At 32.9% G+C, this 22,518-nt stretch overlaps 2 protein-coding genes across 4 annotated transcripts; both read right to left on the reverse strand.

Moving 5' to 3' along the window:
* Window positions 1–5,935: 5,935 nt before the first annotated feature.
* Window positions 5,936–13,346, reverse strand: LOC127732639 (uncharacterized PPE family protein PPE12-like). Its single transcript, XM_052241727.1, has 3 exons — window positions 13,220–13,346; window positions 12,214–12,389; window positions 5,936–7,587 (listed from the first exon to the last, which is right to left on the reverse strand). Exons 2-3 carry the CDS (start codon window positions 12,329–12,331, stop codon window positions 6,215–6,217), a joined length of 1,491 nt encoding a protein of 496 aa, XP_052097687.1. The 5' UTR covers window positions 12,332–12,389; window positions 13,220–13,346; the 3' UTR covers window positions 5,936–6,214.
* Window positions 13,347–16,044: 2,698 nt separating this feature from the next.
* On the reverse strand, window positions 16,045–19,169 carry LOC127732640 (keratin, type I cytoskeletal 9-like). Of its 3 annotated transcripts, none has more exons than XM_052241729.1 (4): window positions 19,133–19,169; window positions 18,559–18,625; window positions 16,515–17,357; window positions 16,045–16,346 (listed from the first exon to the last, which is right to left on the reverse strand). In XM_052241729.1, the coding sequence occupies exons 1-4, from the start codon at window positions 19,136–19,138 to the stop codon at window positions 16,078–16,080; spliced, it is 1,185 nt and encodes a 394-aa protein (XP_052097689.1). In that variant the 5' UTR covers window positions 19,139–19,169; the 3' UTR covers window positions 16,045–16,077. The 3 variants fall into 3 exon arrangements, with proteins under 3 accessions (XP_052097689.1, XP_052097690.1, XP_052097688.1); XM_052241730.1 differs by having other exon boundaries at window positions 16,045–16,325; window positions 16,494–17,357; XM_052241728.1 differs by having other exon boundaries at window positions 16,045–17,357.
* Window positions 19,170–22,518: the final 3,349 nt, after the last annotated feature.

Consider the following 22,518-nt stretch of genomic DNA (forward strand, 5'->3'; position numbering starts at 1 on the left):
TTCTTTATTCCGTACTGATATGTATGCATTAGTCAAAGCCGTGGGACTGTACAACCTGTACTTTTTATCATGCCTGAGGAAAGTAGGTTTAGCCTGAAATGTAATGTGATGCCTTTCTGGTTTATTGCTGTATTTTTTGTTTTAACATTGTGTATATGTATATATGTATATCAGTGTATGTAAAGTGCAAATTCTCAGCTAAATTTTGAGCCATCTATCGTTAATATTGATTAGGAATTAACAAAGTCATTCCCTTTTTTGCTACCATGATGTTGTGGGGAAACATACATATGGCATTAGAAGCCATTTTATGCCGATAATTCATCATTTTTCATAATCTGTGCAAAAAATCAATTAAAATTTCCATGTTTGTTAGTTACTATTTTAATGTTTGCTTGGCCTGTCATACTTTTGTGGGTCACGGGTCGTAATCACTGGAATGTAAACAAACCGGCAACTGGGCTTGGAAGAGATTTCCCCCGTGTTTTACAATTGTAAAGTCGATTTAAAGATAGGTAGAAAAGGGACTTAGTAAAAATGGCGATTTTGACAAAGATTTTTCTATTTTTATGACTATTTGCCTGTTTCAACCTCATGTTTTGGTTTCGCTTTTCCACGTTGTTCTTTACTATATATAGAACGCCGCTCAGCTGGAAAGTGACGTCACGTACGAGTCTTCCGCATGCGCGATAAATGTAAACAATGAAGGCGGACGAACTTGCGGGTTGGACGAACTTGAGGGGTTGAAGGATATTTCAAATCTTCGAATTCATACGATAACTCAAACTTGCTTTAATCAATTCAAATAAAATGTTAGCATAAAATTATGATTCACGGAAGAAAAGTCCTTTTCATTTGACTTTCCAGAGTTATGGGACTTTTTTCATTAAAAATTGTACATTTCTCAAATATAGTACAATAACTCAACTTTGCAGTGATACTTTTACCTGAAATTTTATCACTAGATTTGAATTGATCTGAGTGAGAACTTTTTAAATTTTCATGATTTTCACGTTTGTTATTCCAGATTTATGGGACTTTATTCATGAAAAGAAGTAGTGCCAGGAACTCCAATAAACGGCCCTATAGATGTGTTTTCCTCAAAACTTAACACTGATGTTGGGATTGACCAAAGGAAGCTGCCTTTTGATTTTAATGATTATCTAGAATGTCGTTCCAGAGTTACAGGACTTTAATTGTAAGGTTTAAGTAAATTTTTTCCCACGTTGTGTCATAATTTTAGAATGCTTGCATCTATTCACTGAAAACTTTACCCAATTGAAGTGATAGGTTAAAGTAATTAACTTATTTTTTTATTTGTCATTCCAGAGTTATAGGACTTTCACCGTCAGGTGCATGTCAAACACTATGTCTAGTATGCTTGGATCAAATTTCTACAAACTTTTCACTGTTGATGGGATTGGCGAATTTTGGCTTGCCTTTTGATTTTGAACATTTTCTCGTTTGTCGTTCCACAATTATTGGACTTCTTTACAAGACAAGACAAGACAAGACAAGACAATTAATTACAACTTAGGCACACTTATGGTGCTACAAGATGATAACAATTATACATTATTAAACAATTACATAACTAGACATTTGCAAGCAAGACACACAATAAATAAATTAACGATATCGTACAATAGAATTGAAATATACCATATTTGGTTGATTTTTTGCAATATTTTGAATTGCAACGTGAATAAAAATTTTATTTTAATACTACATTGTAACATGAAATAAATTATGAAAATATCTTTTCTAAATGTCTTAAAACGTGCACAGTTTTGTAAGAACTGGCACATTACAGTGTAACAATAGACCTATGAATTTTAATTGGGAAGGATTTTTTGTGTAATATGTAGGTATATACCTTTCTCTTAATGACATAATTTGTTCATTGGTACATGTAAAAAAATAATAATATTCGTCACCAATTGTATTTGAATCGCAGTGACAGCATATACGATCCTCTTTTGGTGTATTTTTCCACCGACCAACTTCAATAGTGATTTTGATATTTGAACATCTAACTCTACTGTAGTTATAACGATCTGCCACTTTAAGATTGAGTAAATATTGCTCTAGACGCATAAAACACACCTCTTGACGAGTTTGTCATATCAGCAAATAGACGCTGTCCGAGTTGGTCAACTAATCTCTGTTTTATTTCTTTTTTAATAACACCCTGTGCATTCCAGACAAAGGAAAATTCTGTATCATCTAGTATTTGTTTCAGAGAAGATAACCATTTAAATGAGTATTGACCTGAATTATGTATATGTTATACATCAACTGATACAAAATCCCGAATAATTAGCTTCTACCGATTTGCACTAACCTTGACCAAAAGCAAAGTAATTTAGTTTTAATATTAATTATTAGCGAGAATCTGCCAGTTTTCCCATAGACCATATAATTTGGTGTTGTTGATCTTACATTCCCTCTTCAGGAAACTTAAGTGCACCTTTTCAGTCATGTCAACATTCTCAAGACCCTATATTTCCGAGCCATAAAGTAAAATTGGAGAGACCATACAATCAAATAGTCGAAACTGCAGATCTGAAGGAATGTTTGCTTTTCTTAACTTGTAGTATAATGCGTTCATTGCTTTTTGTGACTGTTCAGCCAGTTTTTTCTTTGATAGATTAAAAGTACAATTGTATCTTATTAATAATCCCAGATAATTATAAGTGTCCTTGAGCTGTAACTCTTCGCCTCTTAACATAAATCTCAGATTTCTTTGACGCTTCGCCTTCTCAAACACCATTACGTTTGTCTTATCAATGTTTACATTTAGTTTCCAGTTAGCACAGTATTCATCAGCTGATTCTGCCAGTAATATGGTATCATCAGCATATAATAATAAAAAAATTCTAGTATACATGCCAAGTTTACTTAGACAGTATTCATTTACCTTTTCTAAACATGTTATATCATGCTGAATAAAATAGCTTTCAAGATCATTAATGAAAAGAGCAAACAGAAAGGGCGATAAGTTTTCACCTTGTCTAACTCCAACTTCGCACGGAAAGAAATATGAACAACCCGAGTTGTGTCTTACACATGATTTGATATTAGTATAGAGGTTATAAATAGAGTTAAATATTTTGCCTGTTATGTTACTAGAAATAAGCTTCTGCCACAGCCCTACCCTCCACACAGTATCAAAGGCTTTTCTGAAATCTACAAATGTACAGAATAAACGCTTTCCAGAGAGTAAATAAAGTTGAATCAAATTATATAAACTAAATATATTATCAAGTGTGGAGTGACCTTTCCTAAATCCCGCTTGGCATTTTGAAAGTAATTCAATTTCTTGTGCAAACTTGTCTAGTATATTATTTAGTATAGCTGTAAATACTTTACCTAAACATGATACCAGTGTTGTGTACATCAGAGAATAATGCATCAAACGAAATAACCTCAAACTCCTCAATATTCTTAAAAAGATTTGACGAAACTATAAAATAGTCAATTTTACTGTAGTCTTTCGTGTTAGCCTTACCTATACCCTTATCTGCCCCAGTCCAACCCGCTGCAATATACAAATTATTTCTCTTACAAAAGTCTACTAATTCATAACCCTTATAATTTGGACGCATTTTATCTTCTGAAAATCTTTTTAGTGGAATTTTTAATGAAATTAGATTTTGGTAATCATATAAAAAATTGATTAATTCATCGTTTAAATATTCATCTAAAACCTCTACCAAATTTTCATCTGGAACGACAAAATCCAAAAGGGTTCCAGTTCTGCCATTAAAATCGCCAATAAATGAACACAACTGTTCCTCATCTCTAAGTGTTACCATCTCCCTTTCTATTTCCTCGAAAGCATCTTTTGGTGCATATCTGCTATTTTCTGTTGGTATATAAACACATCCGTGTCATACTTAAAGGCAATAGTCATTATATAATATGACAACTAGTGTATTGTAAATTTCGTCATTTGAATGTCCGCCGGCCAGTTAAGAGAAGGACCATCAACACAAGGCCAAGTCATTGTCATAAAGATACGTAGGAAAAGGGGAATACTTTGTCGCTATTATACACAAATTAAGAATGATTTTTTGTTTCAAAAATTATATAAATTTAACTTGAAAATCGATACGGTATCAAACATTTTTAATGGAAAGGACATGATTTTGAAAATTTTGATTTACGGAAGGAAAGTGACCAAGTAGAGATGCGAAAAAAAATAATCTCATACGACTGTGAAACGATAAAGTCAAATAAACAAGATGATCTTTCGGCTTTAAAATAAATTATTTTGAAAGATTTTTTTTTAATTTTGATGTAAGAAAGCGTTAAATAAAATCTCAGAATATAATAAAAATCCTTTGACAAATAATCAAGGACTTTTAAATTTCTTTCTAGTTAAGTAACTATTTAAGACGCTTGGGTAGCAATTTGAATTTAGAATACAAATAATAACAATAAAAGTCTTTAACCAATACATTTATTTCAAGAGAGTAGCTTGTTTGGATTTGACCAATCTTACACAAGTTACTTTGAAAGGATATATAAATTCAACTACATTTACAGGGTTGGTTTTTAATTTTCTTCGGTACAACATCAATCTACTCAATTTTCTTTGTAATGTTCCCCTGCTTCATATTATGCCATGATTATGTGCTAAGCACTCCAGCATTTTAATTTGCAATAGGTGCAAAGAGTGATGAACTTTAATAAATGTAGTCTCCTCCATTTACAACAGCTGCTTCCCTCGAAAACTAACATAAATGGTTGAGTTATCTCGCATAGGTTTACGTACTAGTGTAACACAAACATATTAAGAAGAAATGTGAAAAAAAAATGTGTGGCGCCAATACGCTTCCTTAGAAATTTTTGTACATTAAATAGATTGTATTTAACATTCATTTGTTGCAGGTAATCTTTGGACATGTAATAATTCAAAAACTTTTCAACAATTATATATAGAAATCACCACCACGTAATTGTATTCGGAGTACACAGCAGAAAAATTAGGCAAACATACATTATCTTTCCAGTTTGGAGCTTTTGTAATTATCCCCCAAATTACAACCGTTTCCATAAAGATGTGACCATTTTTAAACTCTAAAATTTGTTTGCATAATACTTGATATTAAAGTGCACGTGTTAAAGTGAAGTACCAAGAAAGGCTTTAAAAGGCTCAGACTTGACAAAAATAATTCCAAAAAATCCAACAGCCTGATTTCTGCTTAAACAACAAATGAAAAAAAAATACGGCAGAAAACACTCACTGACACCAGAATTTAGCAGAGTTTAAATTTTTTGTGAGCGTTCAACCCTCCCTTTACATGGAATAGTGATACAACAACATAACAAACGAACAAACTGTAAAACAATAGTTGGAATAGGTTTGTTGTTTTTGTCGCTATATACATGCGATTTGTTTGTTTATTGGTTTGCAATTTTTTCTTGTGTTGTTCTGTTGCACTACTGTCCCGGGTGAGGGGTAGAGTTGGGCGCCACCAAACATATTTAACACTGCGAGTTCATTGGAGTTCATGCTATTTCCTCAATTTGTGTTTGTAACCTTAAGAAATGTCTTCTTATTCAATCCATGTGATTTGAACATAGGCAAACTACTATTGCCTTTATTAGATTGTTTCACATTTTGTCATCCCGAGGCCTATGATAGCTCATTATACGGTGTGGGGTTTTTGCTAATTGTTGAAGGTCATACGTTGACCTGTAATTGTTCACATCATTGTCCTTCGGTCTTTTAAATAGCTAATTGTTTCATTAATATTTATACCGCATCTCCTTATTTTTAAATATGTATTTGTGAATTTATAACAAACAACCCTTCCAACAACTTTCTATCATTACTATCAGTATCTTTGTACATTATTTGATAAGTAGGGATACACGATAAATGAACACGAGACAATATTCCGTTGAAATAATAAGAAATAATCAATTTATTAATGGAACAGAGCTTTATTTGCGGTCATCATCTTGACAGTTGGTGGAAGGTCTACAATGACGAGTTTAAGAGGCCACATCTTACAGCAAACACAAGACGGCTCCTATCGTCGACTTTATCGGTACTCTCTTATACTCATATATAATCGCTACATATCTTTTAAAAACGTATGTCATATGCATACAAATTTTAGTACAATAAAGGTGTTCTGCAAATAATAAGTTTGTTTATTATAAACAATTAAATAATTTATTTTCTATTGATTGAAATGTCTCACTTAATTCCCATGTACATCCATGTTGCCATGTTTGTAGAACCTGGCATTATTGTTGTAGTAGGATTCATTGCATTGTTATTTCCAAATGAACTTTGTGATCGAGTTCCTGCTGATCCAAAAAATGAATTTCCTTGGCCAAAATTATGATTTTGCCCTGGGGGTGTAGTTTGGACCATATTCATTCCTCCTCCCCCTGATCCCACGTTTCCTGTAGGGTTATTATTCAATCCAGTATTTCCCATTCCAGGATTGTTCGTGTTTCTCATAGGCCCCATGCCTGTGTTAGTCCATCCTGTGCCAGGATTAGTCATACCTGGCATTTGTCCATTACCTTGGTTTGGCATAGCACTTTTATCAAGAATGTGATCTCGGACATTTTTCGTGCCAGAATTAGCTATTCCCGTACTAGCCTTATTACTTGTAACACCTCCTGATGTAGAGCCAGTTATAAAACTTCTAGATTGGGGGTTAGGTTGAGTAATACCCGTTCCAGAATTTTGGCTTCCCATTCCAGAATTTGCATTTGCCAAGCCTAAGTTTTGGTTATTCATATTACTCATTGTAGTACCCATGTTTCCCATACCATTTCCTCTATTATTTCCCATTCTCATTTGTCCATTTCCCCATCCCTTCATTCCCATATTTTGATTTGTCATACCCATACTAGGATTTCCCACACCAGAATTCCCCATACCCATACTAGGATTTCCCACACCAGAATTCCCCATACCCATACTAGGATTTCCCACACCAGAATTCCCCATACCCATACTAGGATTTCCCATACCCATACCAAAATTTCTCATACCCATGCCAGGATTTCCCATACCCATACTAGGATTTCCCATACTATTCATTGAAGAACGCATACCATTAGAGTTCATATTATTGGGAGTCATTCCATTTAAGTTTCGTCGGTTCATTCCGTTTCTAAATCCGCCACCATTGTTTCCCATATTCCCCCCATTCCAACCCATATGGTTAAAACCAAAACCTCCCTGTCCCATCATTGGGAACTCTCCCATCATTTCCATTTGTTCAAACTCTCTTACTTTGCACGTGTTCATGCACCGTGTTATAGAATTAAATCTGTTTCCATTCCCGCCGCAACCAGTATACATAAATGGCGTACATGCTTCTCCAACAAATGCATACTTTTGTACTTCCAGTTCACAGTTGAAACCTCCACTTCCAGCTCCCTCATTTAAAGGTTGTTTGCACCTGCATTCTTTATTACATTCACGTATGGTTGAAAATCCCTGATAGAAGCAACCTCGATTCATAAAACATCTACCGGAAGCTTCACTGAAAAACCATCGTTGCACAAACATACCCATACACATACCACTTCGAGGCATATCAAAGCAGTCTAATAATATAAAAAAAATCTAAACGTTATCAAGAAATAAAACGAGTCGTATTATTTATGATATAACATGTTTAAAGCACACAAAATCCTAATTTAGCTTGTTTCCGTTAAGGCATGCCACTGACAAGAAAACTTAAACCAAATGGTAAAAAATACCAACAATCTTGTATATGCATGTTTTCTGGTGTATTGTTGTCTCACTGGCAATCATACCACATTTCCTTATTTTCATATAAGTAAGATAATAGAGGTTGCTATAGAATAAGGAGATATGGTATGATTGCCAATGAAACACCTATTCACCAGAGTCAAAAGGGCGAGAGTGTCAACAACTACAGGTCATCGTACGGCCTTTCATAAGGTGAAAAATCCAGGTTGTTTTCTTAACTCCAGTGTCACATATTCCATGCATATTTAGGACGAGAACAACTTAATAATAAATTTCATTAGTAGATCTGCAAAGAGTATCGAACGGGAAATTTTGATTACCACATTAAAATTTAGGGTTTGTTGATTAGATGCAGAAATGCACAAGGCATTGAACATAACGTCTCCATTACGACCGGATGTGAATGCGTATTTATACATCCCGCACGGCGAAACGGACGCATCTTAAGCACTTAAAGGATATAAAAGGAATAGCCAAATTCACATATGATTAACTTCGCTTGTGGGAGTTAGAACCTTTATTTCTAGATAGTTTTCCAGTGGTTTACGAGATGATTGTTTCCTTCCCACCATTAAAAAAAACCAAAACAATATGGACGAGACACACAGACTGTGGATGTCTAGTGACGACAATATCTCATACTAGACATAAAAGCTTAAGTACAGAAAAGAAAAAGGCATGTCCTTTTCTAAAATCAGGAATAATAAAATTATAATTTTCAAATCAGCATATAGATGAAAAAGAATTGCTGCAAAACCTTTCTAAAACTTTGCCGTGCAGTTATCTGTCGTATTTACAAGTAGACTCAGACGCCTCACTAATGAATCCAATACCAGACTTAAATGCAATATTGTGATTAGTTGGTAGTGTACGTAATCAAGTACTCCATAGATTTTTTTAAAATTTTACATATGGATTCTGCTTGTAAAAATATATCAGAAAATAAAATAAAAAAAGGGGGTAACCGTTTTCGTTTTTTAGATACAAGCTGTGGAAATTAACAGCTAGCATGATACGCCAAAAATACAAAGGATATATAGGGAAAATCATAAAAATAGGCAGATATTTTTACTTTATCAAGATTTTCTATTTCGTTGGTCCATAAAGTTTTTTTAAAAATCGATATACCATTCAAAAATGAACGACGAATCCATTGATGCAAAGAAAGTCCCTAGCAACCGTGCTAGTTTTCAAGCTATATCCTGTGGAAGTTTGATTTTTAGCGGAAAAAAATAAAAAAATATTCGGCAACGTTATTGATGTCTACTGTAACGTCACCACAACTTCTACTCTACAACGCTATTATACAGTACAGTGTCGACACAAAATCGTGAGTGTGTATAACCCTTTTCATAATTATTGCAAATGCTCAAGCGTAATCAATAAATAAGGAAATAAACTGACTAACTTATAAGGCTATTTCTGCTGCCAGAAAAAAATGCAAATTTGCAAAAAAATATACTGCAAGTGAAAGAACGTTACTGTATATAGACTCTAACTCAATCTTTTCTAAATTAGACAGGGTTTCACATCTTATTTGAAATGCTTGTATTGTTCTAATTTTTATGAATCAAATATCGAGTTTGAAATTGTCCCGGTTAACACAGCGTTGACAGAATGATTCTATACATATTTGAATAATCGGTTTTAATATTGAGATCGCGTATAAACGTCTTTTCTTAATCTTATTTCTGCATGTCTGAAATATAATTTTCTGCATCTTTTCATCCTCACCATTTCCGGCGCTATTCGAGGTATTGCGCACAAAACCCATTCTATTTGTCAGGTTCACACACGTACACGTGACACAACTCTGCAATTTTATTTAAAAAATTTCCTGTCTCGATCGCTTTCCCTTTAATTTTCTTTAACTACACGACAAAGCATGATATAATTATTTGTTAAATATTCACATCCAAAAAATAAGGAAACTGCATCTGCATATTATCTTGAGAAATTTTTATGTCTGTAATAAGGTCAAAAGAAGAACCCGCATATGAATTTCAGCAAAATAAAACAGATCGGAGTTTTTGATATAACTTCCCGTAGCACAGCTCATTCCCAGTGTTATGCCTTAGCATTGTGTATATCGTAATGATATAGCATTGTGTATAGTGAAATGCTAAAGCTTTGTATATAGTGATATGCTATAAATGTACTGGTGTAATGCTATACATGTACTGATGTAATGCTATAAGAATGTGCCAAGGGCGATGTTATGAGAATGTATCCATCCAGTATGATGCTTAATAAAATGTACCTAGTGTAATTTTATTAGAACGTACCTAGTGTAATGCAAGGAGACTGTTCATAATGTAATGCTATACGAGTTTACCTAGTGTAGTGTCATACGAATTGTGCCTGTATATAATACAAATGAATTGCTTTTTTCTTAATATAATATAAAAATAAGGAGATGTGATATGATTGCGAATGAGACAACTATCTACAACAGTTAAGGTAGATCGGGTGTCTTTTTCTGAGCGTCCGTTCTGGTCATGTTGCAAAAATACTTTTTAGTTTTAAAAATATTTTACCAAGTATCATTCAGTATACAACTTGAAATTTAAAGATTGAACTATCAAAAAATTAAGTGTCGTAAAGTAAATTTAAATATTTTAGGGATTTTTTTTTCAAGGAAATAAGGCCCGTGACCCCCTATTTTTATTTGATATTTCAGAAGTATTAATGAAAAGCAATTCTCTCACCGAATTTTAGCCAATTCTATCGTTTAATGTTTCCTCGATAAGAAAAATTAAGTTTCCCCTATAAACAATATAAAATAACCCAAATTTCGTTAATTTCAATGTATTATTACGAAAAAACAATCTCCGTGATCCCCAGTTTTTATATTGAAATTTGAAATTACATTGACTCAGAAGAAGTCTTTTACAGAAGTTTAAGAAAAATCTATCGTCGAACATTTAGACACCCCAGCTACCTTAAATGAAGTGGATGTAAGCAATTATAACAGGCAACCATATGGCCTTCAACAATGTGAAAAATCCATACCGTATAGTCGGCTATAAAAGACCCTGACATTGTATACATTATTTTCTTCACCCCTTCCCCCTACCTTATACTCTTATACTGTATTCTATCATAATTTTCAATTGAGACTTGAGAAGAAATATTTTACCTCAAAATTGTATTCACTACTTCTGAATGACACAAAAGCACAACAAAAGAAAACAAATGTCTCTATCCATTCGAAATTGGAATTTGATAAAGAAAAAAAAAATAACATGTTCATACATTTTTTTCATACATGACTTTGTGTAGTTTCATTTTCAACCATGGTTCTAAATTTAGATGACACCTGTTTATTTTCTGCCCCTTTAAAACTTGATTTGGATGACATAAATTTTACTTATTCTGAGATAAATGTTATAGTGCTCAATTCTTAGTTTCTGTGTGATGTTTTATGGACGGAATCTGATGTATTTTGTTTTTGCTGTTGGCTTTGTTCTTCGACTTATAAATGTTGCACTAGTGGTCGAATACCCCTTAGTATCTTTTATACTTTTTACATAAAAAACGGACATGATAACGTCTTTCTAGTTCAACACACAAAGTCACATGCAATATAATTATTCGTTACCTACAATTTTACGCTACACGGTGAATTTCATTCAAAACTATGGTTTTTCAAAAAAAATTGTGGGGTCAATTCTGGGTTAATTTTAATGAATTTGATACGAAAAGAAGCAGAATTTTCAATGGTTTATATGTTAATTTGGTTTTAATTTTGTTGTTAGGCGTTTTTACTTTCTGTTGAAATAAACACGAGTCGTATTGTGTACCTGCTCCTGTGTGTCTAAAACAAAATCAGTGGTAATAGAGTCAGACTAACTCACAATAGGATACTCAGATTTCTGATTAGAGTCATTCTGATAATTTCTTTGAAGTTTTGAGATAGCACTGGAATACTTGTTTGAATTCGTGATAGACCGCACGAAGTCATTTCTCTTTCATGTGCCCATTTTTCCTTTCTTGGAGTATGGGAGATAACTCACGTAACTAATGACGCACGTTTTTTATCCCAAATTCCGCTAGAGGCGTGCAAATACGTATACTTCGCCTTAGATGAGTTTCTTTAACTAAGGATAAATTTATACTCTTCATTTCTTGAGGCTTCACAAAGTTCCTGGCGCTTCTCGCTTTCAGAACCTATGAAGCTATTTATAACTTTTGGTCTTTAAAATTTACCGCTCCATCAATAATAAACATTCACTGCTCTATCAATAATATGAATAGTCTGTGGATTAAACTTCGACCACTCAATCAATAATAATTTTAAGTAGTCTGTGGAATAAACATCGATCGCTCAATCAATAATATAACTAGTCTGTGGACTAAACATCGATTGATAAATGAATAATATAACTAATATGTAGTCTAAACACCCATCGCTCAATCAATGATACAATTAGTCTATCAAAATAACAAATGCTTACTTCTATCCATTTTGCCAACAGCTCCAGCAGCTACAGGTTTTGGTGTTGCTTTTCTAGCTTGAGCATCAACATTCCTTGCATACAAGAGAACACATACTAACAGAGCTAACTGCTTCATCTAAGATTTGATTTGAATACAATAACCGTTCTGGATAGTTTCAGCAGAAAATATTGGGCTACAAATAAATTCAGATTGGGATTTTTCAAAACAAAAGATTTAATTTTTTTCAGACATATATGATTTGATTAAAAAAGTTAAAAATGAAATGCAACGAATGTATTCAAACAATTTTCCGACATGTAAATATGGTATATCAAGTTACAAAATAAATGCCTATCTGAAGTTCCCTCCTTTCTTTCTTTCTTTAATTGTATAAATAAAATACTATGTGTTTGTTACTATTTCATTTATTTGCGCGGTAAATTTTATTAAAGCATTACAAAATACCATGTTCACGTAGTTTTTGGTCATTAATTTTCCCGTCCTATGGCTATTTGTAACTTCTGATTGTTTCCTCGTCACTTCTCACTTCTATTTATAAACATTTGCATAAATATACACGTTTATTTTATCTCAACCAAATGTATCATTAAAACCAAACAAATAGAATAAGTATTATGCAGGACCGTATTTTTAAAGCGGTTGTATTTTCAAAAACAATAATTTCCTGGAAAATGCGTTTTTTTGCAACTGATTATTGGGAACATTCATTTATTTAAAACAATATTTTTGAAGGAAAGATATAAATCATTAGACAGAAAATTCTTATAGAATGAACCTGTGATGTCATTATTACATTAATATATTAATATATTTGACCTTAATTGTCATTCGTTTATGTATAAGTTTAATATGAGCTATAACCTAAACCAATGTCTGTTGAACATTTGAAAGATGTCATTTGAAAGAAGATTTATAGTATATTTTGATTTTCGAATTCATAGGGCCAAAAAAGGTAGCCTTATCATACCTGAATTAAATATCTAAATAAGTAATCAAACTTACATCAGCTTCCTGTGTGCCTCGTTCTACATTTCCATATATATCATGTCTACTTCATGACTGGCTGAATTAGTATGATGTCAGTTGTTACCACAAGTTTGCATACTAATGTTCATTTGCAATGTAGATTATTTTTTAAATACCCATATACGTTGGTGTTGCAGAATATACATATTTCTCATTCAGAAAGTATCTCTTTATTCGAACAATTTATTTTACAGAATTTCAAACACGTGCTATCGAAAAGGAATTTTATTTCAATTTTTATAACCATATTTTCTATGCTATTTATTATTATTCCTACATATCCATATTGAAAATATAAAGAAATTTGAAGTTTGTGTTCCTTTTTATAGTGTAAAATAAGTATCTTATGGCCAGAGTTAAATTTTCTTTTACGGTTCATCTATATAGATATTATGAGTGATGCGCTATCATCTCTACAGCAACATCGTGACAATAATTACAGTGGAACAATTCTATGATTTTACACAGTAATCTAGGTTTTTTATTCTGGATTAACGCTCACAATTATGTAGAAAAGGTGGTAAACAATTATTAACAAAAGGGTGGTATAAAGTCAATTTACCATTAGTATCGGGAATACAATACCGAGTAAAATACAGCAGGCGATTCTAGATTTTTTTCTTTAGTAGTAAAATGGTTCAACAGTTTTCTCTAACATTCATTATTTATAAACAACCACTACATGATTTGTGTGTGTGTGTGTGTCTGTGTGCTTTCTGTTTCTGCCGAAAGCACACATTAGGACAGTATTCATTTAAATCTTAACTATTTAAGTACATTTTACCAGTTTAAAATGTCGTCTTGTCTTGAAATCAATTTCTCAAGTATGAGCAAAGTTTTTCTTTTAATATGCAGTTATTTTTAGTGGTTGCTGCTTGGATATCCGTCATGGTTGCTGCTTGGACATCCATCATCTAGTAGTAAGACCCTAATTGCTCTTTGTACGTCTGACGTAAAGCATGTATCAGTAAAGATGCTTACATGAAGTTATTTGAGTAGGAATACGACATCGTGGTGATATTTTTTTACTTTTGAAATAGATTTGTAACAGGCGTGGTTAAGTTTAGATATTAACATGGAGCTTTCGGCGAGTTACAGACAAGGCTAATTAATTGTTGTCGTGTATAAAACATTTATTTATAGAAGATATTACACAATAAGCAAAGAGAACGATGATTTATAATGTAATATCAAATATTTTATTACGTTCTATCCTTTTTTTAATCAGGATTTTATTCTAGAAATTTATAACGTATTAAATCAAACTACTGAAGTACTGAACATCGGATGACTGCAAGTTCTGGTGGATAGTCACAGGCACTTGTCTCAGAAAAAATAAAATATCTCTATACCTGAAAATTAGGTTAAGGTACATAGATTTATTTTTTTTCTGAAACAAGTTCCTGTGTGGATGATGAATAAATGACAGAGAATTCAACCTCACCGTAATAATTATTATATTGTAGTGATATAATCATGGGACAATAATTTGTTATCAGTATATTCTGGTTTGTTGTTATATATTATATTAATATTTGTACAACAGTTATATATATAGCAGATCATCTTAATAACTCTACCGGCAAATTTTCATCCATTTATACCATTATTCTATTCTACTATTCTAATGATAGTGCAGTGCAAGTGCATGGTGGACCCTCTTCTGTAATAATTCGTTTTTCTAATAAATTTGATTTGAGTAGGCATTCATATTTCCCCCGCTAATGAATATGTATTGATGAAATTAATATATATCAAGCGATAAGAGATATTCATCCGCAATCAAAAATTTTCGGTACGTGTGCATAGATATTAATGATTTTTTTACTTATATATATATATATATATATATATATTTCTCAAAACAAAACATTTTCATATTATTTATTTGTGTTCTTAAAAAATATTTTCATGAGTATTCATTGAAGATATGAATTTATAACAAGCGATAAGGAATGTTATTCTGCACTCGATAATATCCGCGTATTTATACGAAATACGTTCAGTTATCAGTCAAAAACGCAAGTCACGTGGGTAGAAATGTCTGCGGCAAAATATATTAACACCGGAATGCCCTCAAGGTCATCCGCTGTAAAAATAGGTAGATGTTTATTTTCCAAAGGTTTCTATCAAAATACATATCCTTAACACTACATAACATCAACTGCGTATTTCAAAATAAATCTTCCGTTCTATGGCTATATAAAAGTAGTGACGTATAATTTAATGACAACTTTTATTTACCAATTTTTTAACAGAAAAAAAGCAAACTGTAAAATGTAAATATGCATATGTTTGTTATCACATATGAACTTGGATTATTGTTGTTTTTATCAAATATAAATAATTTAATCATAAATTGTATGGTCACCACAAAGTCCCAACTAGATTACCATTGTCCATAAAACATTCGTATTAAATAAATACAATGCCTTTTATTTTCCATGGCATAGGTTTGCGTAAAATGATAAGTTTGACGTTTCACAAGAAATAGTTTTGATCAGCAAGAAATTGAAATTATTTTTTCGTGGCAGAATGTTTTTATATTTTTTATCTTTTTGTAAACCAACTCGACATTCAAAACATATAACCACATAATATTTTTTTTTTGAACTTATACTATAAACTCTGCATTTTTTTCATAACACTTTAATAACTGAAAAAGTATAATTTTGTACACTTGGAATTCAATCCGGAAAATTTTGTTCTTTGAACAGGGACGAAAGTTTGATTTACATTTATTTTAATCGATCTCCAGTTTCATATTCTTGAACATAACAAATGTATCATCGTCATCTAAATGACAGTTAGTTTTTATGTGTTAAGTGACATATTTAAACAGCAATATTATTCATCCAAGACGGTTGAATTGGTGATGATATTTTTCGTGACCCACCAGTCATACTTGTTGCAAATCCTCGGCCACCTCCTGTAGGAAGTTCACTCATTACTCCTCCTCCACTATTGACTCTAAAACCTCCTGGGTTGACTTTTCCTCCTGATTTTCCCGACAAAGAGTTCATACTAAATCCGCCTCCACCTCCACTAGTCATTCCTCCACCTCCCATTGACATGCTTCCACCTCCCCTTGGCATGCCTCCACCTCCACTAGTCATTCCTCCACTTCCCATTGACATGCTACCACCTCCCATTGGCATACCACCACCTCCCATTGACATACTTCCACCTCCCAATGGCATGCCTCCACCTCCACTAGTCATTCCTCCGCCTCTCATTGACATGCTTCCACCTCCCATTGGCATGCCTCTACCTCCACTAGTCATTCCTCCACCACCCATTGACATGCTTCCACCTCCCATTGGCCTGCCTCCACCTCCCATTGACATTCCTCTACCTCCCATTGACATTCCTCTTCCTCCCATCGACATTCCTCCACCTCCTATCGGCATAGCACCAGAGCTTCCAGAGAAACTAGTCATACCCCCTGTAGCCATGGGACCGGATGATTGAACACTTAATGTCCTTTTGCCACCTGTAACGATTGGTCCTGATGACCAAGATTGCCTCGTTTTTTCTGCCTTCACGAGACCAGGTCCCGTTAATTCGCGTCCAATAATATTACGATTGTTCGCTCCTCCAGGTATGTTTGCTGACCTTGACATAGCTTGGAAGACACCTTTATTTAAAGCTGGTGCGTTTTCATTATGTAGCCATACGGTTCTACTGCCACCAAATTTTTTTCCGAAAGTTCCGCCCATACTTCGGTCCCCGGAAATAGAAGTTATTTTCATACTTCCCCAATTAAGTCCTTTTGGTTCGAGGTTTATTGTGAACGACCCTGAACAAATTTTATTACATTCCTCGTATGATTTAAAATTATTACCATTCCCTTGGCAACCACCATACCAAAACTTTTCACAACATCCGCGAGATGGATTATAATACCATCTTTCTTTGATAGCCTTGCATGGTCCGGCATCTGGACTTACTTGGCATGCACAGCTCTGGATGCAGTCATCCATTGACATAAACCTATTATCATTACCACCGCATCCTCCATACATAAACTTCTCACACTGGCCTGTTTTTGTGTTGTAATAGTAGTTAGGTATGCTGGCCATGCATGATCCTTTCATCACTGGTAAGGTACATCCTGTTAATAATAAATGGTTTTGGTGTTCAACGAATGAATGTATGTTTATAGCAAAATGTAAGTTTCATGGGTTCTTAATGGTAAAGTTAAAGTCTTCCGTTCGAAAGTTTCACGAACGCAATCATGATGTCGTTATGGAATATATCTGTCATGTGACCTAAGAATATATATTGCCTTCACAACTTTATTACTGCACCTGCCGGGATTCGAACCCGGAATCTCTGGCTCAGTAAGCCACCGCTCTACCAACTGAGATAGAGAAGTACTCCACTAGCACAGTTAATGGAAGGCGGATATATATCTACTTAGTAAGGGGAACTACAGTCACTGATTTTTACGGATATGTTCCATATGCATATGATTCCGATTATGGCATAACCGTTTGTGACATTTTACCAATTTGTTTTACTTGCCATCTTCTCCCCCTTTTTAAAGGATCCTTGTTATTGTCTATTGTTGTTAATACATTGATGTTTTTGTTTGAACTTGAGGAAACTTATAGAACTTGGCATATTAAATAGTCACTTGTACAAAACCTTTGCTATTGTAGTGTTTGCTTGTTTTGCCATTGGTGTATACCTTACATTTTATTTGCTTACCCTTCCGGAGCACCCGTGATCACCATAGGTTTTTTGTTGGGGATCGTGTTATTCTATGTTCGGTGCTGTAGACTATTGTTTCTCTTTTCGTCGCTTTACGTTTTTTAGCCATGGCATTGTCACTTTGTCTTCGACTGATGAGTTCTAATATCCCTTTGGTATCTTTTATATTCTAGATAAACTTGACTTTACACATAACAAAGCAAGCAGGACGGTCCATTTGACTTTACACATAACAAAGCAAGCAGGACGGTCCGTTTGACTTTACACATAACAAAGCAAGCAGGACGGTCCATTTGACTTTTCTTTATGTTTTCCTTTGTTATCTTATAATCGTAAAACATTGTAAGTTCATGTCTAATCATTTTGCTCAGATTTTGGAACTGTATTGGTAAAAAATTGTTCGGTGAAGACATTGCCGAACTGATTTTCTTTCTTTCTTTTGTATGTTTCTCTTTTTGTTTTTTGTTTTTTGTCTTTTGTCAGTTTCTGTCTAAAACCTTGTCTGAACTAAAATATATTTAATGTAATTCTTCTCTCTAAGCATAATATACTTGTAATCTAATGATTTATTACTAAACCTGATGTATCTTTGAACTTACTTTCTGGATCTGCAATTACGTAATTGTAAGTTAAATCCGAAATAATGAAAGAAAGAAGGTACAGCAACTGAAATAAATGAAGTTAACAGACTATGAGTGACATTAACAAAGGATATACATGATTGATTAAGCAGTGACTGATACAAGACACCGTACAATGAAAAAAATTTAATTTTGTATCACCATATAGGCGTATTGAATATATATGCTTAAAATCTTGATGCTTTTGATAAAGAAATATTTTATTGTCTAAACTATTACGTTACAGTGTTCATAATTGAACAAAGAACACTTACTCTGAACAATTTTCTTTAAAATGGTTTGTTTTATTGTATGAAAACTTAAATCCCAAAACTGATGAAAATATTGTCCGACTTGAGCCATTTATCATTCTGATCTTGGGATCAAAATTAAAAAAAATTGCATCATTTGTTACACTCATCTGATTTTTCTAGTATCAGAAAAGTACAAATTTGTTCATGTTATGTTATTAATTTTGATAATACTGAGTTTCAATCAATTCAGTCTAAACTTTCGTTTACTTCATATTAAAGTTTACTTATTCCTTTCTTACCTTCATTTTCCCAGTTATCCAACACGTATTATCTTTATCGTTCTATTTGACAACTAAATCTTACGTCAATATTTTATGAAAATGTAGGGGAAAAGTTTGGGACAATTTTCAGCTAATCTGACTATTGCATGAACATACCAACATATTATCCCTTATTAGACCTCCGTACAACATACTTTGATTTGACAGAGGTGTCCTAAAGTGCATCAGTGAAAGATGTTGTAACTGTCGTGAGTCAGGCCAAAATCCCTACAGCCATCACTGGTGATCTGTACCAAATTTGTCATCTCTTTCTTTACCTACACTTGTATCATTATCTTTCAATATCTTTAGGCTAAAAGTAACAGTTAAATACACATTTCATGACGCGGTCATTGTGTTTAAAGGTTTTCGACAAGTTTAATATCCAGTGCTAACATCAACTGTCTCCATGTACCTTGCTACTTTATTTGTAGTACAACATTTATAACTCTCCAGACCTATACAATAACTATATAATAACATAATTTTTTATAAGAATTTTGAGTGATTTGAATTGTATGTTTAATGTTAATATAATGTGTATTGTTGTAGAATTATTTCGAAGAACTGACTTACAGCTAATTTGATTGCTTGATTCGTTAGATAATTGTTAAAGCAGGACGAGCGTCAACACTGGTGAAGATTTATATGTTTAGATCGCTGCAAGAGCTCTCTAACATAAAGATAAAATAGTTCAGACTCATGGTTCATTATCCGACTTGAACTATCTTTTAAAACAAAATGACTTATATGCCAATAACATTTAATGTTAAAACTGGTGATACGAATTATAACAACTCATATTTTAGAATATGTTCGGTTTTTTTTTATCAAACATTTCTAAAGCATAGAGTACTTAATGCTAAAGGTACGCATTTGCCATATTTTCAGGAAAACGCATGTCTCAAACTGAAGAGATATAATTTAGATTGAGCAGGTTGTTCTCGCTCTTAGAAGCATATTTTCTGCGTTTGAATACAAATGCATTGTGTATACACTTTTGAAAATTAAATCTATTATGTATACTGATGAAACGAATTTGCCGGATTTTCAGGGAAAGTTAGGCTTAAACGGAAAGAGATATCTCGCACAAGCGTATACACTCTTACAAGCATAATTTTATGCGTTTAAATACAAATGCATTGTGTTTGCACTTTTGAAAATTAAATTCTCCGAACCTTAAAAAATTTAATTTTTTAACATTACAATATTCATAGTACTTATATGCTATATATAACACATTGTATATGGCCGTTCAACTTGTATAATCTTTAGATATTTAACCATTCTGATGGTTCGTGTTTGTGTTGTTTATAATTATTGACAATTAACATTCAAATGTAACAATTGTTATTATATATATATATTTTATTGTGAAACTACCCCTTTACAACAGGGGCAAGCGCCAGCGGGGTACTGACACCTGCGTCATCAAAAACATAGTATTTACAAACAACATTACTAGTATATGATTGTAATAAAAATGGTACAAGATACTTGCAAATATTTAAAAGTCTAATAAATAAATTATCGCTAAAATAACATAATACATTGGTTATTCCGTAAAAGTACATTACAGTAACAAATTCATATTCATATATTATTGGAGATCTTTCTGTCATCCATACAAGATAAAAAATTTCAATCTTGAAACTAAAAAAACGTTCGCACACAGTTCATTCATAACGTCTGTAAGGTATTTTTTCCCGATCTTATCTAAACTAATACCTAAGTCTGGAGAATACAAGTAACCCAGATCACCTATCATGAACTGTATTTGTGCTAAGGGCGGCAACTCTGAAAAGCAGATATCTATTTTTAAACTATCGAAACATGCTTGTGTGTCAGTACTTGTTCTTTTTCTGATAGACGAGAAAGAAGGACAATCTAACATAACGTGAAAAATATTCTCAGTCGCATTTGAGGAACATAACTGACACTCATTGTTTGTTATAAGATTCATTCGTTGAAGCGTGCCATTTATAGGCAGACAATTCGTTCTTGCCAAAAATTTTAGCCTTGTTGAGCGGAAGTCGTCAACATTTGATAAATACAGCTGCTTACGTTTAACAACCACAAATGATTTGTACAAGTTTAAACTACTCTTTCCTAAAATATTGGATAGTTGAGTATTGGTCGTTTCGTTACCGTAAATTTTATTAAAGATATTAACGCTTATGTTTCCGTTTGCATAATGGTCGAGACCCGCAGTCTGTAGAAGAATTTCAATATTTTCTATATATTTCCATTCATTACATTTAACAGGTATAATTTCATTTAGGATAATTTTAGACAGTCGATTATCGGTTAGGTTTTTTAATCTAGCGTAGTATGCAATTCTTTGTCTATCCATAAATCTATTTATTGACTCCTAGCCAAATTCAGCTAGTAGCGCACATTTAGGGATATTCATTTTTGTAATTAGATTGTCTCGCTTTGCACAGTCACAATTTTAACTGCCATAGTTCAGTTGCTAAATACGTTACCCATAAATACCAGCAATAAATATGGGGTTATATACCTTTGAATTTGGAAAACTAATATTACATGTTTAAGGAAATGTATGTTGAAACGATTGATTGTGCTAGGTATCAGAATGCCCATTAAACTTAAAAGACAACAATGTTTTTTTGAAAGTTTACGGCTCTGAAAGGAAAACGTGTGCTATCATTTCATATCGAGTTAAAAATTATGACTGTAATCCGTTATCGTACATCAGAGGTTAAATTAACTATATCGCTAAAATTTTTAACAAGTGAGGTCTAACAGTAGAATGGTATGCTATCAAATTTAATACACTACACTACGCATAAAAGATCAAAACAGTGGCACCGTTCTTATACTTTGGAAAAAAATTGAAAGGTTTTTTTTCTCTGCAACGACTGCAATTTAGTTGCCCAATACTTGGCTTCAAGGTTCTGTACACGACTTCAAAGTCAAACATTTGATGTGATTAGAACTGAATCATGATAGGTACATTGTAACCCAAGCCCTTATATAAATTAAGAGTTGTTCCCACAAGGAAAAGCTAGACTACTTATCAAATCAGGACTATATTCAATGTTTGATGCAGAGGTTATCTCGAATGGCGAAATCGAGAATATGAATTAGGAGTTTTGAAAAGTTAGACCTATTTATAGTTGGAAGTTAACAGAAAACATGAACTTTTAAATTTATTTTTCAGAGGAATAAAACATAAAGAGTCTAAACATGTTTATTTTCAGTTGATTTTAATTCATCATTCAAAACTAAATATCTATAAAAAACAAAATATTCAGTGGTTTGCCTTTATGTAATCTGAGTTAAGAATATGTATGATATAGAAGTTTTAATTTTTTGTTTTTGCTACAGTCAGAAATCAACAA

Source organism: Mytilus californianus, unplaced genomic scaffold, assembly GCF_021869535.1.
Source record: "Mytilus californianus isolate M0D057914Y unplaced genomic scaffold, xbMytCali1.0.p SCAF_26, whole genome shotgun sequence".
Lineage (NCBI taxonomy): Eukaryota > Metazoa > Mollusca > Bivalvia > Mytilida > Mytilidae > Mytilus > Mytilus californianus.

Excerpts from the sequence above, each read along its gene's own strand:
- LOC127732640 (XM_052241728.1), bottom strand. Across the intron at positions 17,358-18,558 it reads CGTAATTGCAGATCCAGAAA|GATGTACCTTACCAGTGATG; the intron begins GTAAGTTCAAAG and ends TATTATTAACAG.
- LOC127732639 (XM_052241727.1), bottom strand. The coding sequence starts at position 12,331 with ATGAAGCAGTTAGCTCTGTTAGTATGTGTTCTCTTGTATGCAAGGAAT. Across the intron at positions 7,588-12,213 it reads TGTTGGCAAAATGGATAGAA|ACTGCTTTGATATGCCTCGA; the intron begins GTAAGCATTTGT and ends TTATATTATTAG.